At 45.7% G+C, this 18151-nt stretch overlaps 1 protein-coding gene across 1 annotated transcript in view; it reads right to left on the minus strand.

Annotated features, from left to right (window-relative positions):
- Positions 1–18151, minus strand: part of LOC135549478 (CUB and sushi domain-containing protein 1-like) — a 1027892-nt gene that overhangs the window by 517682 nt on the left and 492059 nt on the right. The window contains 2 exon segments of the mRNA XM_064979475.1: positions 12554–12678; positions 14754–14841. Of these exon segments, the coding sequence (XP_064835547.1) occupies positions 12554–12678; positions 14754–14841 (213 nt within the window).

An 18151-nucleotide genomic window follows, 5' to 3' on the forward strand; every position in this document is an offset into this window, starting at 1 on the left:
TCCATGTTTGGTTGATTTGAAATTGAATTCAAGTTAGTTGCCAATGCAATAAAACAGCAATCTCATTGGACATTGAACTGGCAGCTTTGCGCAATGGAATTACATCAAACTTTAAATTAACTGGTTAAGGACGCACCTCAAATGGCTCCATATTCCCTAGATAGTGCACTGCTATTCACAAGAGCCCTATAATACCTATGGTCCCTCTATTCCCTGGGGCCTTGATCAAAAGTGGTACACTATATAGGAAACCTCCCTGAGAGCTATAAGAAACCTCCCTGAGAGCTGTAGGAAACCTCCCTAAGAGCTGTAGAAAACCTCCCTGAGAGCTGTAGGAAACCTCCCTAAGAGCTGTAGGAAACCTCCCTGAGAGCTGTAGGAAACCTCCCTAAGAGCTGTAGGAAACCTCCCTGAGAGCTGTAGACAACGTCCCTGAGAGCTGTAGAAAACCTCCCTGAGAGCTGTAGAAAACGTCCCTGAGACCTTTAGGAAAACTCCCTGAGAGCTGTAGGAAACCTCCCTGAGAGCTGTAGAAAACGTCCCTGAGAGCTGTAGAAAACCTCCCTGAGAGCTGTAGGAAACCTCCCTGAGACCTTTAGGAAACCTCCCTAAGAGCTGTAGGAAACCTCCCTAAGAGCTGTAGAAAATGTCCCTGAGAGCTGTAGAAAATGTCCCTGAGAGCTGTAGGAAACCTCCCTAAGAGCTGTAGGAAACCTCCCTGAGAGCTGTAGAAAATGTCCCTGAGAGCTGTAGAAAATGTCCCTGAGAGCTGTAGGAAACCTCCCTAAGAGCTGTAGGAAACCTCCCTGAGAGCTGTAGAAAATGTCCCTGAGAGCTGTAGAAAATGTCCCTGAGAGCTGTAGGAAACCTCCCTAAGAGCTGTAGGAAACCTCCCTGAGAGCTGTAGAAAATGTCCCTGAGAGCTGTAGGAAACCTCCCTAAGAGCTGTAGGAAACCTCCCTGAGAGCTGTAGAAAACGTCCCTGAGAGCTGTAGAAAACCTCCCTGAGAGCTGTAGAAAACGTCCCTGAGAGCTGTAGGAAACCTCCCTGAGAGCTGTAGAAAATGTCCCTGAGAGCTGTAGGAAACCTCCCTAAGAGCTGTAGAAAATGTCCCTGAGAGCTGTAGGAAACCTCCCTGAGAGCTGTAGGAAACCTCCCTGAGAGCTGTAGGAAACCTCCCTGAGAGCTGTAGAAAACCTCCCTGAGAGCTGTAGAAAACCTCCCTGAGAGCTGTAGAAAATGTCCCTGAGAGCTGTAGAAAATGTCCCTGAGAGCTGTAGGAAACCTCCCTGAGAGCTGTAGGAAACCTCCCTGAGAGCTGTAGAAAATGTCCCTGAGAGCTGTAGAAAATGTCCCTGAGAGCTGTAGGAAACCTCCCTGAGAGCTGTAGAAAATGTCCCTGAGAGCTGTAGGAAACCTCCCTGAGAGCTGTAGAAAATGTCCCTGAGAGCTGTAGAAAATGTCCCTGAGAGCTGTAGAAAATGTCCCTGAGAGCTGTAGGAAACCTCCCTAAGAGCTGTAGAAAACCTCCCTGAGAGCTGTAGAAAACCTCCCTGAGAGCTGTAGGAAACCTCCCTAAGAGCTGTAGGAAACCTCCCTGAGAGCTGTAGGAAGCCTCCCTGAGAGCTGTAGGAAACCTCCCTGAGAGCTGTAGGAAACCTCCCTGAGAGCTGTAGGAAGCCTCCCTGAGAGCTGTAGGAAACCTCCCTGAGAGCTGTAGGAAACCTCCCTGAGAGCTGTAGGAAACCTCCCTGAGAGCTGTAGGAAACCTCCCTGAGAGCTGTAGGAAGCCTCCCTGAGAGCTGTAGGAAACCTCCCTGAGAGCTGTAGGAAACCTCCCTGAGAGCTGTAGGAAACCTCCCTGAGAGCTGTAGGAAGCCTCCCTGAGAGCTGTAGGAAACCTCCCTGAGAGCTGTAGGAAGCCTCCCCGAGAGCTGTAGGAAACCTCCCTGAGAGCTGTAGGAAGCCTCCCCGAGAGCTGTAGGAAACCTCCCTGAGAGCTGTAGGAAGCCTCCCTGAGAGCTGTAGGAAACCTCCCCGAGAGCTGTAGGAAGCCTCCCTGAGAGCTGTAGTAGGAGTAGTTACAGATAGCCTCTTGCCCCCAAAAAATTCAACATCAAACAATGACCATTGACAACAATGACAATGACAATATATTTCAACATTCTAATGTTGGGAATGATGACAGATGGAATATGGGAAATTAACGTCTATTTTGTGATGTCACAAAAATTATTGGAAAGACGTTATAACGGTAGCATTGTAACTTTAAGACCTTTCACTATCAAAAACGTTTTTTTTTTGTTGTATTTTACATGTTACTAGGCAAGTCGGTTAATAAGAACAAATTCTATTAAGAACAAATTCTAATAAGAACAGATTCTGTTCAGGGGCAAAACAACAGATTTTTTACCTTTTTTTTAACCTTTTTTTACCTTGTCAGCTTGGGGATTCGATCCAACACCCGAACGCTCTACCCAATAGGTTTACTGCCGCCCCACGTACAGTACTTCTAAATGTTGTAAAACGTATATGATTACACATGAAACTATTTTTTTAAAGATAGCAATGTGATTTTAGTCTTCTAAATGAGAAGGTTTTTTCTTGCAAACCTACGCCAAAGTGAGCTCAGTGTTCGTGTTGATGGAATCGCCTTTCAGGCCAGAGGGCTTGGATACGACTTGCTGAGAATTTAAACACAGACCAGAGAACGTGAGGACGTGGTCCAAAAGTTGAAATGGTTCAAACTACAAGAACAGAAAATAGCAAAACCCTCGATTGAATAAGGTTTGAATAAGGTAAAGACTTGACCAAACATTCACAGTCTGCAGCTGGGTAAGTAAAGTAGTCTAGGACAATTTGAGATTGAAGAACAGATCCCTCTCACCACTGTGTGGTTCATCTGAAGTATCCATTCTAAGAACACTCCAAGACAAAGAGGCCTACAACTAAGAAGGACAACTACTGTAGAGACATTGAAATACTTTCCATAGACGGATCGAGTGGTTTCAACAGAGAGACGACAGAGAAAGACATCTAAGCGTAAATATGTATGTTGCATTTCTAATATGAATGAGCGGTTGTTAGGGTGCTAACTATTCTGGCTGTGGTTTCAAATGGCTGTTGCTGATAATGAGTCTCTGTACACGTATGTAGATATTCCATAAAAATTAGCCGTTTACAATAGTCATTTACAACATTAAAAATGTCTACACTCTACTTTGGATCAATTTGATGTTATTTTAATTTGGACGCATTTTTTTTTGCTTTTCTTTCAAAAACAAGGACATTTCTAAGTGACCCCAAACTTTTGAACGGTAGTGTAGGTACGATAAGTTAAATCTGTTTGTCTCTCCCTCTCCTTACCTACCCTTCCCTTCCATTGTGTAATCAAACAGTCATGTTTCTGTTAGTCCACTAGGGACCTGTTTTAATTGCATTATGTTAGTAATCAATAACCTATACTGTGTGTGTGTGTGTATGTTTTTCTGTGTGATTATTTAGTTAGTTAGTAAATACGTAGTTAAGCCAATTTGAGTATCGCTGATTCAACACGAAGGTTCATGCAGATCCAGGAATATTGCGACGTTCCAAATGAGACTGATGTGGTAATAATTAATAATTGACTGTTATTGATGATTGACAGTTATTAATGTAAGAGATATTTATAGATCTTTAGAGTTTAAGTCGGGAGATATTAATTCGGTAAACGACTGTTGCCGTGGTGCCGCAAATTGCTAATTAGTTAATTGTCACATTAATAATTTAATCGAGTAATATTTAAACTTACTAGGTAATGATTAGATAAATAGCAGGCATCACATTAATGATAGTCACGTCACGACAAGTAGTTAACTGAATTTTGGAGGGCACACTAACTTCTACTCTGTCCTTGGTCCCCTTGGGCCTCTAGCAGAACCTTAACAATCCTCAAATTAAAGCAGGCCATGCCTAATTAAGGTTAAGGCCTGGGTGTCTGGGGCTAAATGACTCTAGTTACGAGGTCTAGTCCCAGACTACTCTTAATGAGTTATGTCTGAAGTTTATAGGTCCTGAGGCAAAACCTGTACCCCTCTCCCCCTCCAACACCCATCTCCCCTCCAACACCCCTCTCCCCCCAACACCCCCTCCCCCTCCAACACCCCCTCCCCCTCCAACACCTCTTCAACATCCCTCTCCGCATCCAACACCCCTCTCCGCCTCCAACATGCCTCTCCCCCTCCAACACCCCTCTCCCCCTCCAACACCCCTCTCCCTCCAACACCCCTCTCCCTCCAACACCCCCTCCCCTCCAACACCCCCTCCCCCTCCAACACCTCTTCAACATCCCTCTCCGCCTCCAACACCCCTCTCCCCCTCCAACACCTCTTCAACATCCCTCTCCGCATCCAACACCCCTCTCCCCCTCCAAACACCCCTCTCCGCCTCCAACACCCCTCTCCCCCTCCAACACCCCTCCCCTCCAACACCCCTCTCCCCTCCAACACCCCTCTCCCTCCAACACCCCCTCCCCCTCCAACACCCCCTCCCCCTCCAACACCTCTTCAACATCCCTCTCCGCCTCCAACACCCCCTCCCCCTCCAACACCCCTCTCCCCCTCCAACACCTCTTCAACATCCCTCTCCGCATCCAACACCCCTCTCCGCCTCCAACATGCCTCTCCCCCTCCAACACCCCTCTCCCCCTCCAACACCCCTCTCCCTCCAACACCCCCTCCCCCTCCAACACCCCCTCCCCCTCCAACACCTCTTCAACATCCCTCTCCGCCTCCAACACCCCTCTCCCCCTCCAAACACCCCTCTCCCCCTCCAACACCCCTTTCCTCCTCCAACACGCCTCTCCCCTCCAACACCCCTCTCCCCCTCCAACACCCCTCTCCCTCCAACATCCCTCTGCCCGTCCAACACCCCTCTCCCTCCAACACCCCCCTCCCCCTCCAACACCCCCCTCCCCCTCCAACACCTCTTCAACATCCCTCTCCGCCTCCAACACCCCTCTCCGCCTCCAACACGCCTCTCCTCCTCCAACACCCCTCTCCCACTCCAACACCCCTCTCCCTCCAACATCCCTCTCCCTCCAACATCCCTCTCCCCCTCCAACACGCCTCTCCTCCTCCAACACCTCTCTCCCCCTCCAACACCCCTCTCCCTCCAACAACCCTTCAACACCCCTCTCCCCCTCCAACACCAGCTACATTAACGAAGGGGTAGCGTTCATTTTAAAGTTTTGCATAAAATAATGAAGTAATTAATTTGAGTGGTCCTGACAGCAAGGGTGACCTTATTGAAATATAATACTGTGTAGGTTTGAATTGCAAAGTCCAATAGTCTATATTCCCCATTTCTGGTTAATAACGAGGTATATAACCAGAGTTGATTCTCTCCCCTGTTAATACACCATCTGTATTGTGGCTGCATTGCTGCTGGACTAGTCACCCTGCAATCAAGATAATAAGGTCTCAGAGATCAACACTAGCTTTCCTAAATGGAACCCCATTCCGTATGCAGTGCACTAGTTTGGGCCTTGGTCAAAAGTAGTGCACTAAATAGGGAATAAGGTGCCATTTTTTATTTTTTTATTTTAACTTTATTTAACTAGACAAGTCAGTTAAGAACAAATTCTTATTTACAACGGCGGCCTACAGGGGAACAGTGGGTTAACTACCTTTTTCAGGGGCAGAACGACAGATTTTTTTCCTTGTCAGCTCTGGGATTCAATCCAGGAACCTTTTAGGTTACCGGCTCAACGCTCTAACCACTAGGCCACCCTGCGCCACCCTGCCGCCATCCTGCCGCCACCCTGCCGCCACCCTGCCGCCACCGCCGCCCAGGGCAGGCAGACGAGATTAAAAACACAGCCCTGAATGCCCTGAGCACAACTACAATTTCAGAGGAACAAGTTTTAAAATCCTGAGTTGATTTCAGCTCCGTGTGCTAGTTAAAGACATGTCGTTTTCCGGTAGCCTGGTCACAGGGTTTCGGTCACAGGGTTTTGGAAAATCTACGGGGTCCCAAATTGGGACACTTTTAACTATGTTCCCTTGTCAAAAATAGGTGCATGGTATAGGGTGCGATGTGGGACACAGACTCAGAGGTCAAAGGCTGCTGACACAGGCAGCTCAATTCTGAATTACCCAATCACATCATATCTTTTCACATCAGATCCTGTTCTGAGCTGATCTGATTGGTTAAAAAGAGCAACTAGTAAACAAAAGAAGATCAGATTTGGGTTTGGAATGGCCCTAGATTATCCTGCACTAAACAGTGAGGATGAAGTAATGAGGATTAGCAACACCTTAATTTGACTTTAGATAAATCAACAATTCCTGGATTATAGTTAATTTTCAGTTAAACAGTTTGGGTCCAGAGAAATTTAAATCCAAGGTTAATTAATACTAATCAGTGTTAATTAACCGGTTCACTTTAACCCTGGTCTGTGATACTGTTTTATCCATCAAAGCAAATTCTCTACCTCAAAACATTCACATGATCCTCCGTGAGAAAGTTTACTGTGATCCAAATGAGCATCTATTGTTTGGATGAGAGGAAGTACAATCAGATTACCCACAAATCCTTAGGAGATGGGTATCCCCCATTCCTGAGTGGTATAATCTCATTGTGACTCAATTGGATCAGTCCGAAGGCGTTAACATTCTTCCCAGTTGAAACAATTCGGAGAGAGTTTGTGCAAACGTTTTTGGTTTGTTTTGGACTTTGGTGAGGGTTTTTTTTCCGGCTGCTCCGCCCCTTCTTCTGTGATTGGTCAACAGTATGGATTCGTCAATAAAGGCTTTTGTTGTCATTCAACAAGGGACGACTTGTTTTCATGCTAGTTAAAAATGCGGGACTAAGATCTCCTCTGCAAAAACGTAAACATTCATAACAGATTTATTGAGTTATATCTTTAATTCTGAGTATTTTGAGGAAGTGTATACTGGCTACGGTGTCTGAAAGCGGACAAACAGTACTAATGACACTTTTTTTCTAGTTTTTCAAGCAAAGTTATTTTAAGGGACTATGCAAGCACACCCGTTCGGTTGGCATAGCCGAGTAGAGCTAGGCGCTAGCCGAAACCGGGTGCTCTTTCAAAAGCACTCTTTCAAAAGTGGATTTCCCAAAGCACATTATGTGGAGTGGAGTGGTGGAGATAGCCGATGGCCGACAGCGATGATTATGGGGATAAACCACCCCGGCGATTGCATCAGACATCCATAGCTGTGGAGGGGAGTTAAGGAAACTGATGAGTGGGGAAGTGCTGAAATAGCCACAAAATGGCTGAAGTGCTCCCAGGTGGGTGGTGCTATAAGTACAGTAGGTGGACGGAAGGTTTACATCTCACACAGACCCATTTTGTGTGGACATTAAGTCCAAGGTGGTGTATGACGGCAATTCATTATCTAATGTTGCTATCTCTAGGGGGCCATCGATACTAATGGCCGGTAGAGAGATACTTTAGAAGGTAATTCAGCTGTTCGTTTTTCTCTGGCTTATACTCTTATTTGGAAATCAATCATTGTTAAGAACAGATAGGCATCTTTCTCTCTCTCTCCTTCTCTCTCTCTCTCTCTCTCTCTCTCTCTCTCTCTCGGGGTTGTAGTAACTATGGAAGCTAGTATCGTTGTGCAACTGTGGTAGCTAGTATGTTTGTGGTAACCATGATTGCTAGTATGGTTGTGGTAACCGTGATAGCTGGTATCGTTGTGGTAACCGTGATAGCCAGTATGGTTGTGGTAACCGTGATAGCTTGTATCGTTGTGGTAACTGTGGTAGTTATTATGGTTGTGGTAACTGTGATAGCTAGTATCGTTGTGGTAACTGTGGTAGTTATTATGGATGTGGTAACTGTGATAGCTAGTATCTTTGAGGTAACTGTGGTAGCTTGTATCGTTGTGGTAACTGTGGTAGTTGTTATGGATGTGGTAACTGTGATAGCTAGTATCGTTGTGGTAACTGTGGTAGCTAGTATCGTTGTGGTAACTGTGGTAGCTAGTATCGTTGTGGTAACTGTGGTAGTTATTATGGTTGTGGTAACTGTGATAGCTAGTATCTTTGAGGTAACTGTGGTAGCTAGTATCATTGTGGTAACTGTGATAGCTAGTATCTTTGAGGTAACTGTGGTAGCTAGTATCGTTGTGGTAACTGTGGTAGTTATTATGGTTGTGGTAACTGTGATAGCTAGTATCTTTGAGGTAACTGTGGTAGCTAGTATCGTTGTGGTAACTGTGGTAGTTATTATGGTTGTGGTAACTGTGGTAGCTAGTATCGTTGTGGTAACTGTGGTAGCTTGTATCGTTGTGGTAACTGTGGTAGCTAATATCGTTGTGGTAACTGTGGTAGCTAGTATCGTAACTTATCATCTTCTGATTCCGGAAATCTTCCAGCCGGGAAAAACCTCATTTCTGCAGCCTTACTAACTAGTTAGCGGTGCACAATCCCCCTGTTCTGAGTCCGAGAAGTGGTTGTTTTTGTGGGTAACGATATCCTTCTGGACGACAGATTTCCGTGTGTTCAAAGGGACCCAGATTCGTGCCCGGATTTGTAACAAGGAGAAGTCTCTGGTTCAAGCGCAGGTTGGGATAAGGAGAAGTCTCTGGTTCAAGCCCAGGTTGGGATAAGGAGAAGTCTCTGGTTCAAGCCCAGGTTGGGATAAGGAGAAGTCTCTGGTTCAAGCCCAGGTTGGAATAAGGAGAAGTCTCTGGTTCAAGCGCAGGTTGGGATAAGGAGAAGTCTCTGGTTCAAGCCCAGGTTGGGATAAGGAGAAGTCTCTGGTTCAAGCCCAGGTTGGGATAAGGAGAAGTCTCTGGTTCAAGCCCAGGTTGGGATAAGGAGAAGTCTCTGGTTCAAGCGCAGGTTGGGATAAGGAGAAGTCTCTGGTTCAAGCGCAGGTTGGGATAAGGAGAAGTCTCTGGTTCAAGCCCATGTTGGGATAAGGAGAAGTCTCTGGTTCAAGCGCAGGTTGGGATAAGGAGAAGTCTCTGGTTCAAGCGCAGGTTGGGATAAGGAGAAGTCTCTGGTTCAAGCCCAGGTTGGGATAAGGAGAAGTCTCTGGTTCAAGTCCAGGTTGGGATAAGGAGAAGTCTCTGGTTCAAGTCCAGGTTGGGATAAGGAGAAGTCTCTGGTTCAAGCCCAGGTTGGGATAAGGAGAAGTCTCTGGTTCAAGCCCAGGTTGGGATGAGGAGAAGTCTCTGGTTCAAGCCCAGGTTGGGATGAGGAGAAGTCTCTGGTTCAAGTCCAGGTTGGGATAAGGAGAAGTCTCTGGTTCAAGCCCAGGTTGGGATAAGGAGAAGTCTCTGGTTCAAGCCCAGGTTGGGATAAGGAGAAGTCTCTGGTTCAAGCCCAGGTTGGGATAAGGAGAAGTCTCTGGTTCAAGCCCAGGTTGGGATAAGGAGAAGTCTCTGGTTCAAGCCCAGGTTGGGATAAGGAGAAGTCTCTGGTTCAAGCCCAGGTTGGGATAAGGAGAAGTCTCTGGTTCAAGCCCAGGTTGGGATAAGGAGAAGTCTCTGGTTCAAGCCCAGGTTGGGACAAGGAGAAGTCTCTGGTTCAAGCCCAGGTTGGGATAAGGAGAAGTCTCTGGTTCAAGTTCAGGTTGGGATAAAGGACGGAAGCAACCACTGATACCTCAGTAATGTAATCCAGTACACTTCCCTTTCTACCTCTCAAGGACAGCGCTGTGATGCAGTGGTTTTCTGTTTATGTGTAGTCCAGGTATGACAGTATGATTTATGAACACTTAGTCCAGGAGGCTGAGTAACATTGCTTGGTTTAATTACTCAACCCAGCTTTTGGGTTTCCCTCTCTCGCAGAACTTTCCAATTACAGGGACGTTGTAGAGTAATGACCCAGCGTTTCATGGTGTCGAATCGGTGAAACAAGACAAATAATCATTTTACCAATAGATCGCCAATTTCACAACAATTAAAAGGGGTGATTGAATTATCCCATTCCCTCCCAAACAGTGCTTAAGGAATAATGTCACTTCCATAGTCAATCACTGATCACTGACACACACACACACACACACACACACACACACACACACACACACACACACACACACACACACACACACACACACACACAATTGAAAATAGAGATCTAATGGAGACGGTACTCTGTCTCTCTACTTTACTCTGATACATTAATCTAATAGAGACGGTACTCTGTCTCTCTACTTTACTCTGATACATTAATCTAATAGAGACGGTACTCTGTCTCTCTACTTTACTCTGATACACCATCTAATAGAGATGGTACTCTGTCTCTCTACTTTACTCTGATACATTAATCTAATAGAGACGGTACTCTGTCTCTCTACTTTACTCTGATACACCATCTAATAGAGACGGTACTCTGTCTCTCTACTTTACTCTGATACACCATCTAATAGAGACGGTACTCTGTCTCTCTACTTTACTCTGATACACAATCTAATGGAGACGGTACTCTGTCTCTCTACTTTACTCTGATACATTCAGACACAGCTGTTGTAAACAGAACAACAGCCATCTGACATTTGACACATCGGCCTGTTTGGGTGGTTAGGCTTTTGAACACAAAGCCACACAGTCAGCGGGTAGACTGGACGACACATATACTGTAGGTCTTGACCGTTCTCTCTGCCTGTCACTGAATGGCGGGAGGATATATGCCTTGTGGGTAGTAGAATGTCAGGATATATGCCTTGTGGGTAGTAGAATGTCAGGATATATGCCTTGTGGGTAGTAGAATGTCAGGATATATGCCTTGTGGGTAGTAGAATGTCAGGATATATGCCTTGTGGGTAGTAGAATGTCAGGATATATGCTTTGTGGGTAATAAAATGTCAGGATATATGCCTTGTGGGTAGTAGAATGTCAGGATATATGCCTTGTGGGTAGTAGAATGTCAGGATATATACCTTGTGGGTAGCAGAATGTCAGGAAAAATGCCTTGTGGGTAGTAGAATGTCAGGATATATGCTTTGTGGGTAGTAGAATGTCAGGATATATGCCTTGTGGGTAATAAAATGTCAGGATATATGCCTTGTGGGTAATAAAATGTCAGGATATATGCTTTGTGGGTAATACAATGTCAGGATATATGCCTTGTGGGTAGGAGAATGTCAGGATATATGCCTTGTGGGTAGTAGAATGTCAGGATATATGCTTTGTGGGTAGTAGAATGTCAGGATATATGCCTTGTGGGTAGTAGAATGTCAGGATATATGCCTTGTGGGTAATAAAATGTCAGGATATATGCCTTGTGGGTAGGAGAATGTCAGGATATATGCCTTGTGGGTAGTAGAATGTCAGGATATATGCCTTGTGGGTAGTAGAATGTCAGGATATATGCTTTGTGGGTAATAAAATGTCAGGATATATGCCTTGTGGGTAGTAGAATGTCAGGATATATGCCTTGTGGGTAGTAGAATGTCAGGATATATGCTTTGTGGGAAGTAGAATGTCAGGATATATACCTTGTGGGTAGTAGAATGTCAGGATATATGCCTTGTGGGTAGTAGAATGTCAGGATATATGCCTTGTGGGTAATAAAATGTCAGGATATATGCCTTGTGGGTAGGAGAATGTCAGGATATATGCCTTGTGGGTAGTAGAATGTCAGGATATATGCCTTGTGGGTAGTAGAATGTCAGGATATATGCTTTGTGGGTAATAAAATGTCAGGATATATGCCTTGTGGGTAGTAGAATGTCAGGATATATGCCTTGTGGGTAGTAGAATGTCAGGATATATGCTTTGTGGGAAGTAGAATGTCAGGATATATACCTTGTGGGTAGCAGAATGTCAGGATATATGCCTTGTGGGTAGTAGAATGTCAGGATATATGCCTTGTGGGTAGTAGAATGTCAGGATATATGCCTTGTGGGTAATAAAATGTCAGGATATATGCCTTGTGGGTAATAAAATGTCAGGATATATGCTTTGTGGGTAATACAATGTCAGGATATATGCCTTGTGGGTAGGAGAATGTCAGGATATATGCCTTGTGGGTAGTAGAATGTCAGGATATATGCCTTGTGGGTAGTAGAATGTCAGGATATATGCTTTGTGGGTAGTAGAATGTCAGGATATATGCCTTGTGGGTAGTAGAATGTCAGGATATATGCCTTGTGGGTAATAAAATGTCAGGATATATGCCTTGTGGGTAGGAGAATGTCAGGATATATGCCTTGTGGGTAGTAGAATGTCAGGATATATGCCTTGTGGGTAGTAGAATGTCAGGATATATGCCTTGTGGGTAGTAGAATGTCAGGATATATGCCTTGTGGGTAGTAGAATGTCAGGATATATGCCTTGTGGGTAATAAAATGTCAGGATATATGAGGGTCAGTTTCAGGGCTGTCCAGCTAAGACAACAGATAAACACACACACCCAGGCACACAGACACCCAGACACCCACCCAGACACACACTCAGACACACACACACACGCACACACACACGCACGCACCCAGACACACAGACACACAGACACACACACACACACACACACACACACACACACACACACACACACACACACACACACACACACCCTTAAAGACTCCCATACCTCTGCAGATGGGTCGGTCGTCGCTCCAGCCTACGTAGCTGTCTGTGACTCTCAGGCAGCTGATGCTCTTAGAGCCCTGCAGCTCATAACCCTCGTCACAGGAGAAGTGCACTGTGGCCCCTCGCCTGTAGGGGGAGGTAGAGAGACAGAGAGTTATACACACAGTCATTACCTCTTCATACCCAGTGGTGTATGCCATAGTCATTACCTCTCTATACCCAGTGGTCTATTCCTGAGGCATTACCTCTATACCCAGTGGTCTATTCAGGAGGCATTACCTCTATACCTGGTGGTCTATTCGGGAGGCATTACCTCTATACCCGGTGGTCTATTCAGGAGGCATTACCTCTATACCCAGTGGTATATTCATGAGGCATTACCTCTATACCCAGTGGTCTATTCCTGAGGCATTACATCTATACCCAGTGGTATATTCCTGTGGCATTACCTCTATACACATTGGTCTATTCCTGAGGCATTACCTCTATACCCAGTGGTATATTCCTGAGGCATTACCTCTATACCCAGTGGTCTATTCAGGCGGCATTACCTCTATACCTGGTGGTCTATTCAGGAGGCATTACCTCTATACCCAGTGGTATATTCAGGAGGCATTACCTCTATACCCTGTGGTATATTCCTGTGTCATTACCTCTAGACCCAGTGGTATATTCCTGAGGCATTAACTATATACCCATTGGTATATTCCTGAGGCATTACCTCTAGACCCAGTGGTATATTCCTGAGGCATACCTCTATACCCAGTGGTATATTCCTGAGGCATTACCTCGATACCCAGTGTTATATTCCTGAGGCATTACCTCTATGCACAGTGGTATATTCCTGAGGCATTACCTCTATACCCAGTGGTATATTCCTGAGGCATTACCTCTATACCCAGTGGTCTATTCCTGAGGCATTAACTATCTATACCCCGTGGTCTATTCCTGAGGCATTACCTCTAGACCCAGTGGTATATTCCTGAGGCATTACCTCTATACCCAGTGGTATATTCCTGAGGCATTACCTCTATACCCAGTGGTATATTCCTGAGGCATTACCTCTATACCCAGTGGTATATTCCGGAGGCATTACCTCTATGCCCAGTGGTATATTCCTGAGGCATTACCTCTATAACCAGTGGTATATTCCTGAGGCATTACCTCTATGCCCAGTGGTATATTCCTGAGGCATTACCTCTATACCCAGTGGTATATTCCTGAGGCATTACCTCTATAACCAGTGGTATATTCCTGAGGCATTACCTCTATGCCCAGTGGTATATTCCTGAGGCATTACCTCTATACCCAGTGGTATATTCAGGAGGCATTACCTCTATGCCCAGTGGTATATTCAGGAGGCATTACCTCTATGCCCAGTGGTATATTCAGGAGGCATTACCTCTATGCCCAGTGGTATATTCAGGAGGCATTACCTCTATACCCAGTGGTATATTCCTGAGGCATTACCTCTATAACAAGTGGTATATTCCTGAGGCATTACCTCTATACCCAGTGGTATATTCAGGAGGCATTACCTCTATGCCCAGTGGTATATTCAGGAGGCATTACCTCTATGCCCAGTGGTATATTCAGGAGGCATTACCTCTATGCCCAGTGGTATATTCAGGAGGCATTACCTCTATACCCAGTGATATATTCCTGCGGCATTACCTCTATACCCAGTGGTAAATTCCTGAGGCATTACCTCTATGCCCAGTGGTATATTCCTGAGGCATTACCTCTATGCCCAGTGGTATATCCAGGAGGCATTACCTCTATACCCAGTGGTTCCTTAGTCGCATTTCAAAAACAAACAACACATACATTGTTTTCTCTTCCTTAATACATTTTCATCCACGTCTCCTTCTCCTCACTCCTTCTCTCTTCTTCTCTCTCTCCTTCTCCTCACTCCTTCTCTCTCTCCTTCTCCTCACTCCTTCTCTCTCTCCTTCTCCTCACTCCTTCTCTCTTCTTCTCTCTCTCCTTCTCCTCACTCCTTCTCTCTCTCCTTCTCCTCACTCCTTCTCTCTTCTTCTCTCTCTCCTTCTCCTCACTCCTTCTCTCTCTCCTTCTCCTCACTCCTTCTCTCTCTCCTTCTCCTCACTCCTTCTCTCTTCTTCTCTCTCTTCTTCTCTCTCTCCTTATTTCTCTCCTCTAATTGCCTATTTCTATTCATGTTGTGTATTTTGTGTATTTACCTGAAGTCTGATCCTTTTCTTTTCCCTCGGTCAGGGATCCCCGGGTCTGGACACATGTTGTGTCCCTGGGCCACACCCATCTGAGACACTGAGAGAGGGGGATGAGGGAGAGGGAGAGAGGGGTGGATAGATAGGGAAGGAGAGAGGGAGAGGGAGAGGGAGAGAGAGAGAGAGAGAGAGAGAGAGGGAGAGAGAGAGGGAGAGGGAGAGAGAGAGAGAGAGAGAGAGAGAGAGAGAGAGAGAGAGGTGGATAGATAGGGAAGGGGAGAGAGAGAGAGAGAGGGGTGGATAGATAGGGATGGGGAGAGAGAGAGAGAGAGAGAGAGAGAGAGGGCGGTGGATAGATAGGGAAGGGGAGAGAGAGAGAGAGGGGTGGATAGATAGGGAAGGGGAGAGAGAGAGAGAGGGGGTGGATAGATAGGGAAGGGGAGAGAGAGAGAGAGGGGGTGGATAGATAGGGAGGGAAGGGGAGAGAGAGAGAGAGAGAGAGAGAGAGAGAGAGAGAGAGAGAGAGAGAGAGAGAGAGAGAGAGAGAGAGAGGGGTGGATAGATAGGGAAGGGGAGAGAGAGAGAGAGAGAGAGAGAGAGAGAGAGAGAGAGAGAGAGAGGGTGGATAGATAGGGAAGGAGAGAGAGAGAGAGAGAGAGAGAGAGAGAGAGAGAGAGAGAGAGAGAGGGTGGATAGATAGGGAAGGGGAGAGAGAGAGAGAGAGAGAGAGAGAGGGGGGCGGTGGATAGATAGGGAAGGGGAGAGAGAGAGAGAGGGGTGGATAGATAGGGAAGGGGAGAGAGAGAGAGAGCGGGTGGATAGATAGGGAAGGGGAGAGAGAGAGAGAGAGAGAGAGAGAGAGAGAGAGGGCGGTGGATAGATAGGGAAGGGGAGAGAGAGAGAGAGGGGTGGATAGATAGGGAAGGGGAGAGAGAGAGAGGGGGGTGGATAGATAGGGAAGGGGAGAGAGAGAGAGAGGGGGTGGATAGATAGGGAAGGGGAGAGAGAGAGAGAGAGAGAGAGAGAGAGAGAGAGAGAGAGAGAGAGAGGGGGTGGATAGATAGGGAAGGGGAGAGAGAGAGAGAGAGAGAGAGGGGTGGATAGATAGGGAAGGGGAGAGAGAGAGAGAGAGAGAGAGGGGTGGATAGATAGGGAAGGGGGAGAGAGAGAGAGAGAGAGAGAGAGAGAGAGAGAGAGAGGGGGGGTGGATAGATAGGGAAGGGGAGAGAGAGAAAGAGAGAGAAAAAGATGAAAGAGAGAGTAAAATAAACAATCACAGTGTTTCACAGCAGTCTAGCCAGCAAAAAAAAAAATCTAGGTAAATTAGGTATAGCAACTTTCAACAAAACCACCCTTACTCTGAAATGGATTAAATTGCACATTTTCCTCATTAATCTACACTTAATATCCCACAATGACAAAGCAAAAACTTTTTTTTTGCAAATAACAAACTGAAATAAACGTATTGACATACGCATCAGACCCTTTGCTATGAGACTCAAAATTGAGCTCAGGTGCATCCTGTCTCCATTGATCATCCTTGAGATGTTGCTCCATCTTGATTGGAGTCAACGTGTGATAAATTAAATTGATTGGACATGATTTGGAAAGAGACACAACTCTATATGTAAGGTCCCAAAGTTGACCGTGCATATCAGACCAAAAATCAAGTCATGAGGTCGATAGAATTGTCCGTAGAGCTCTGAGATGGGATTGTGTCGAGGCACAGATCTGTGGCGGGGGATGTCTGTAGCATTGAAGGTCCCCAAGAACACAGTGGCCTCCATCAATCTTAAAGGGATGAAGTTGGGAACCACCAAGACCCTTCCTAGAGCCGCCTGGCCACACTAAACATAAAGGGCCGGGGAAAAGGAGGAATGCTCAGGACCCAGTGGTCTATCACACAGCCAAGACAACGCAGGAATGGTCTCTGAATGTCCTTGAGTGGCCCAGCCAGAGCCCGGACTTGAACCCGATCAAACTGTAAAGAAAATACAGTGCAGCGACCTGACAGAGATGATCTGATGACCTTCCAAAAGTATTCCTCCTCTTGGCATTTTTCCTACTGTGTTACATCCTATAATTTAAATGGATTTTAATTTGGATTTCATGTAATGGACATATACAAAATAGTCTGAATTGGTGAAGTGAAATGAAAAAAATAACTGATTTAATATTAAAATAAACGGAAAAGTGGTGCGTGCATATGTATTGACCTCCTAAAATAGGTATTTACCCTCTTTGCTATGAAGCCCTGAAAAAAAGTAAAAAAAAGTACTGGTGCAACCAATTACCTTCAGAAGTCATATAATTAGTTAAATAAAGTCCACCTGTGTGCAATCTAGGTGTCACATGATCTGTCACATGATCTCAGTATCTGTACACCTGTTCTGAAAGGCTCCAGAGTCTGCAACACCATTAAGCAAGTGGCACCATGAAGACCAAGGAGCTCTCCAAACAGGTCAGGGACAAAGTTGTGGAGAAGGACAGATCAGGGTTGGGTTATAAAAAAATATCAGAAACTTTGAACATCCCACAGAGCACTATTAATTAAGTCCATTATTTAAAAAAAATGGAAAGAATATGGCACCACAACAAACCTGCCAAGTGAGGGCCGCCCACCAAAACTGACAGACCAGGCAAGGAGGGCATTAATCAGAGAGGAAACAAAGAGACCAAAGATAACCCTGAAGGAGCTGCAAAGCTCCACAGCGAGATTGGAGTATCTGTCCATAGGACCACTTTAAGCTGTACACTCCACAGAGCTGGGCTTTACGGAAGACGGGCCAGAAAAAAGCCATTGCTTAAATTTTTGGGGGGGGAGACTCCATATGGAAGAAGGTACTCTGGTCAGATGAGACTAAAATTGAGCTTTTTGGCCATCAAGGAAAATACTATGACTGGCACAAACCCAACACCTCTTGTCACCCCAAGAGCACGATCCCCACAGTGAAGCATGGTGGTGGCAGCATTATGCTGTGGGGATGTTTTTTCATCGGCAGGGAAACTGGTCAGAATTGAAGGAGAGATGGATGGCGCTAAATACAGGGACATTCTTGAGGGAAACCAGTTTCAGACTTCCAGAGATTTTGAGACTGGAACGGAGGTTCACCTTCCAGCAGGACAATGACCCTAAGCATACTGCTAAAGCAACACTCGAGTGGTTTAAGGGAAAACATTTAAACGTCTTGGAATCGCCTAGTCAAAGCCCAGACCTCAATCCAATTGAGAATCTGTGGTATGATTTAAAGATTGCTGTACACCAGCGGAACCCATCCAACTTGAAGAAGCTGGAGAAGTATTGCCTTGAAGAAAGGACAAAAATCTCAGTGGCTAGATGTGCTTATAGAGACATACCCCAAGAGACTTGCAGCTGTAATTACAAAAGGTCAATAAAGTATTGACTTTGG

This window comes from Oncorhynchus masou, chromosome 12 (genome assembly GCF_036934945.1).
Source record: "Oncorhynchus masou masou isolate Uvic2021 chromosome 12, UVic_Omas_1.1, whole genome shotgun sequence".
In the NCBI taxonomy this organism is placed as follows: domain Eukaryota; kingdom Metazoa; phylum Chordata; class Actinopteri; order Salmoniformes; family Salmonidae; genus Oncorhynchus; species Oncorhynchus masou.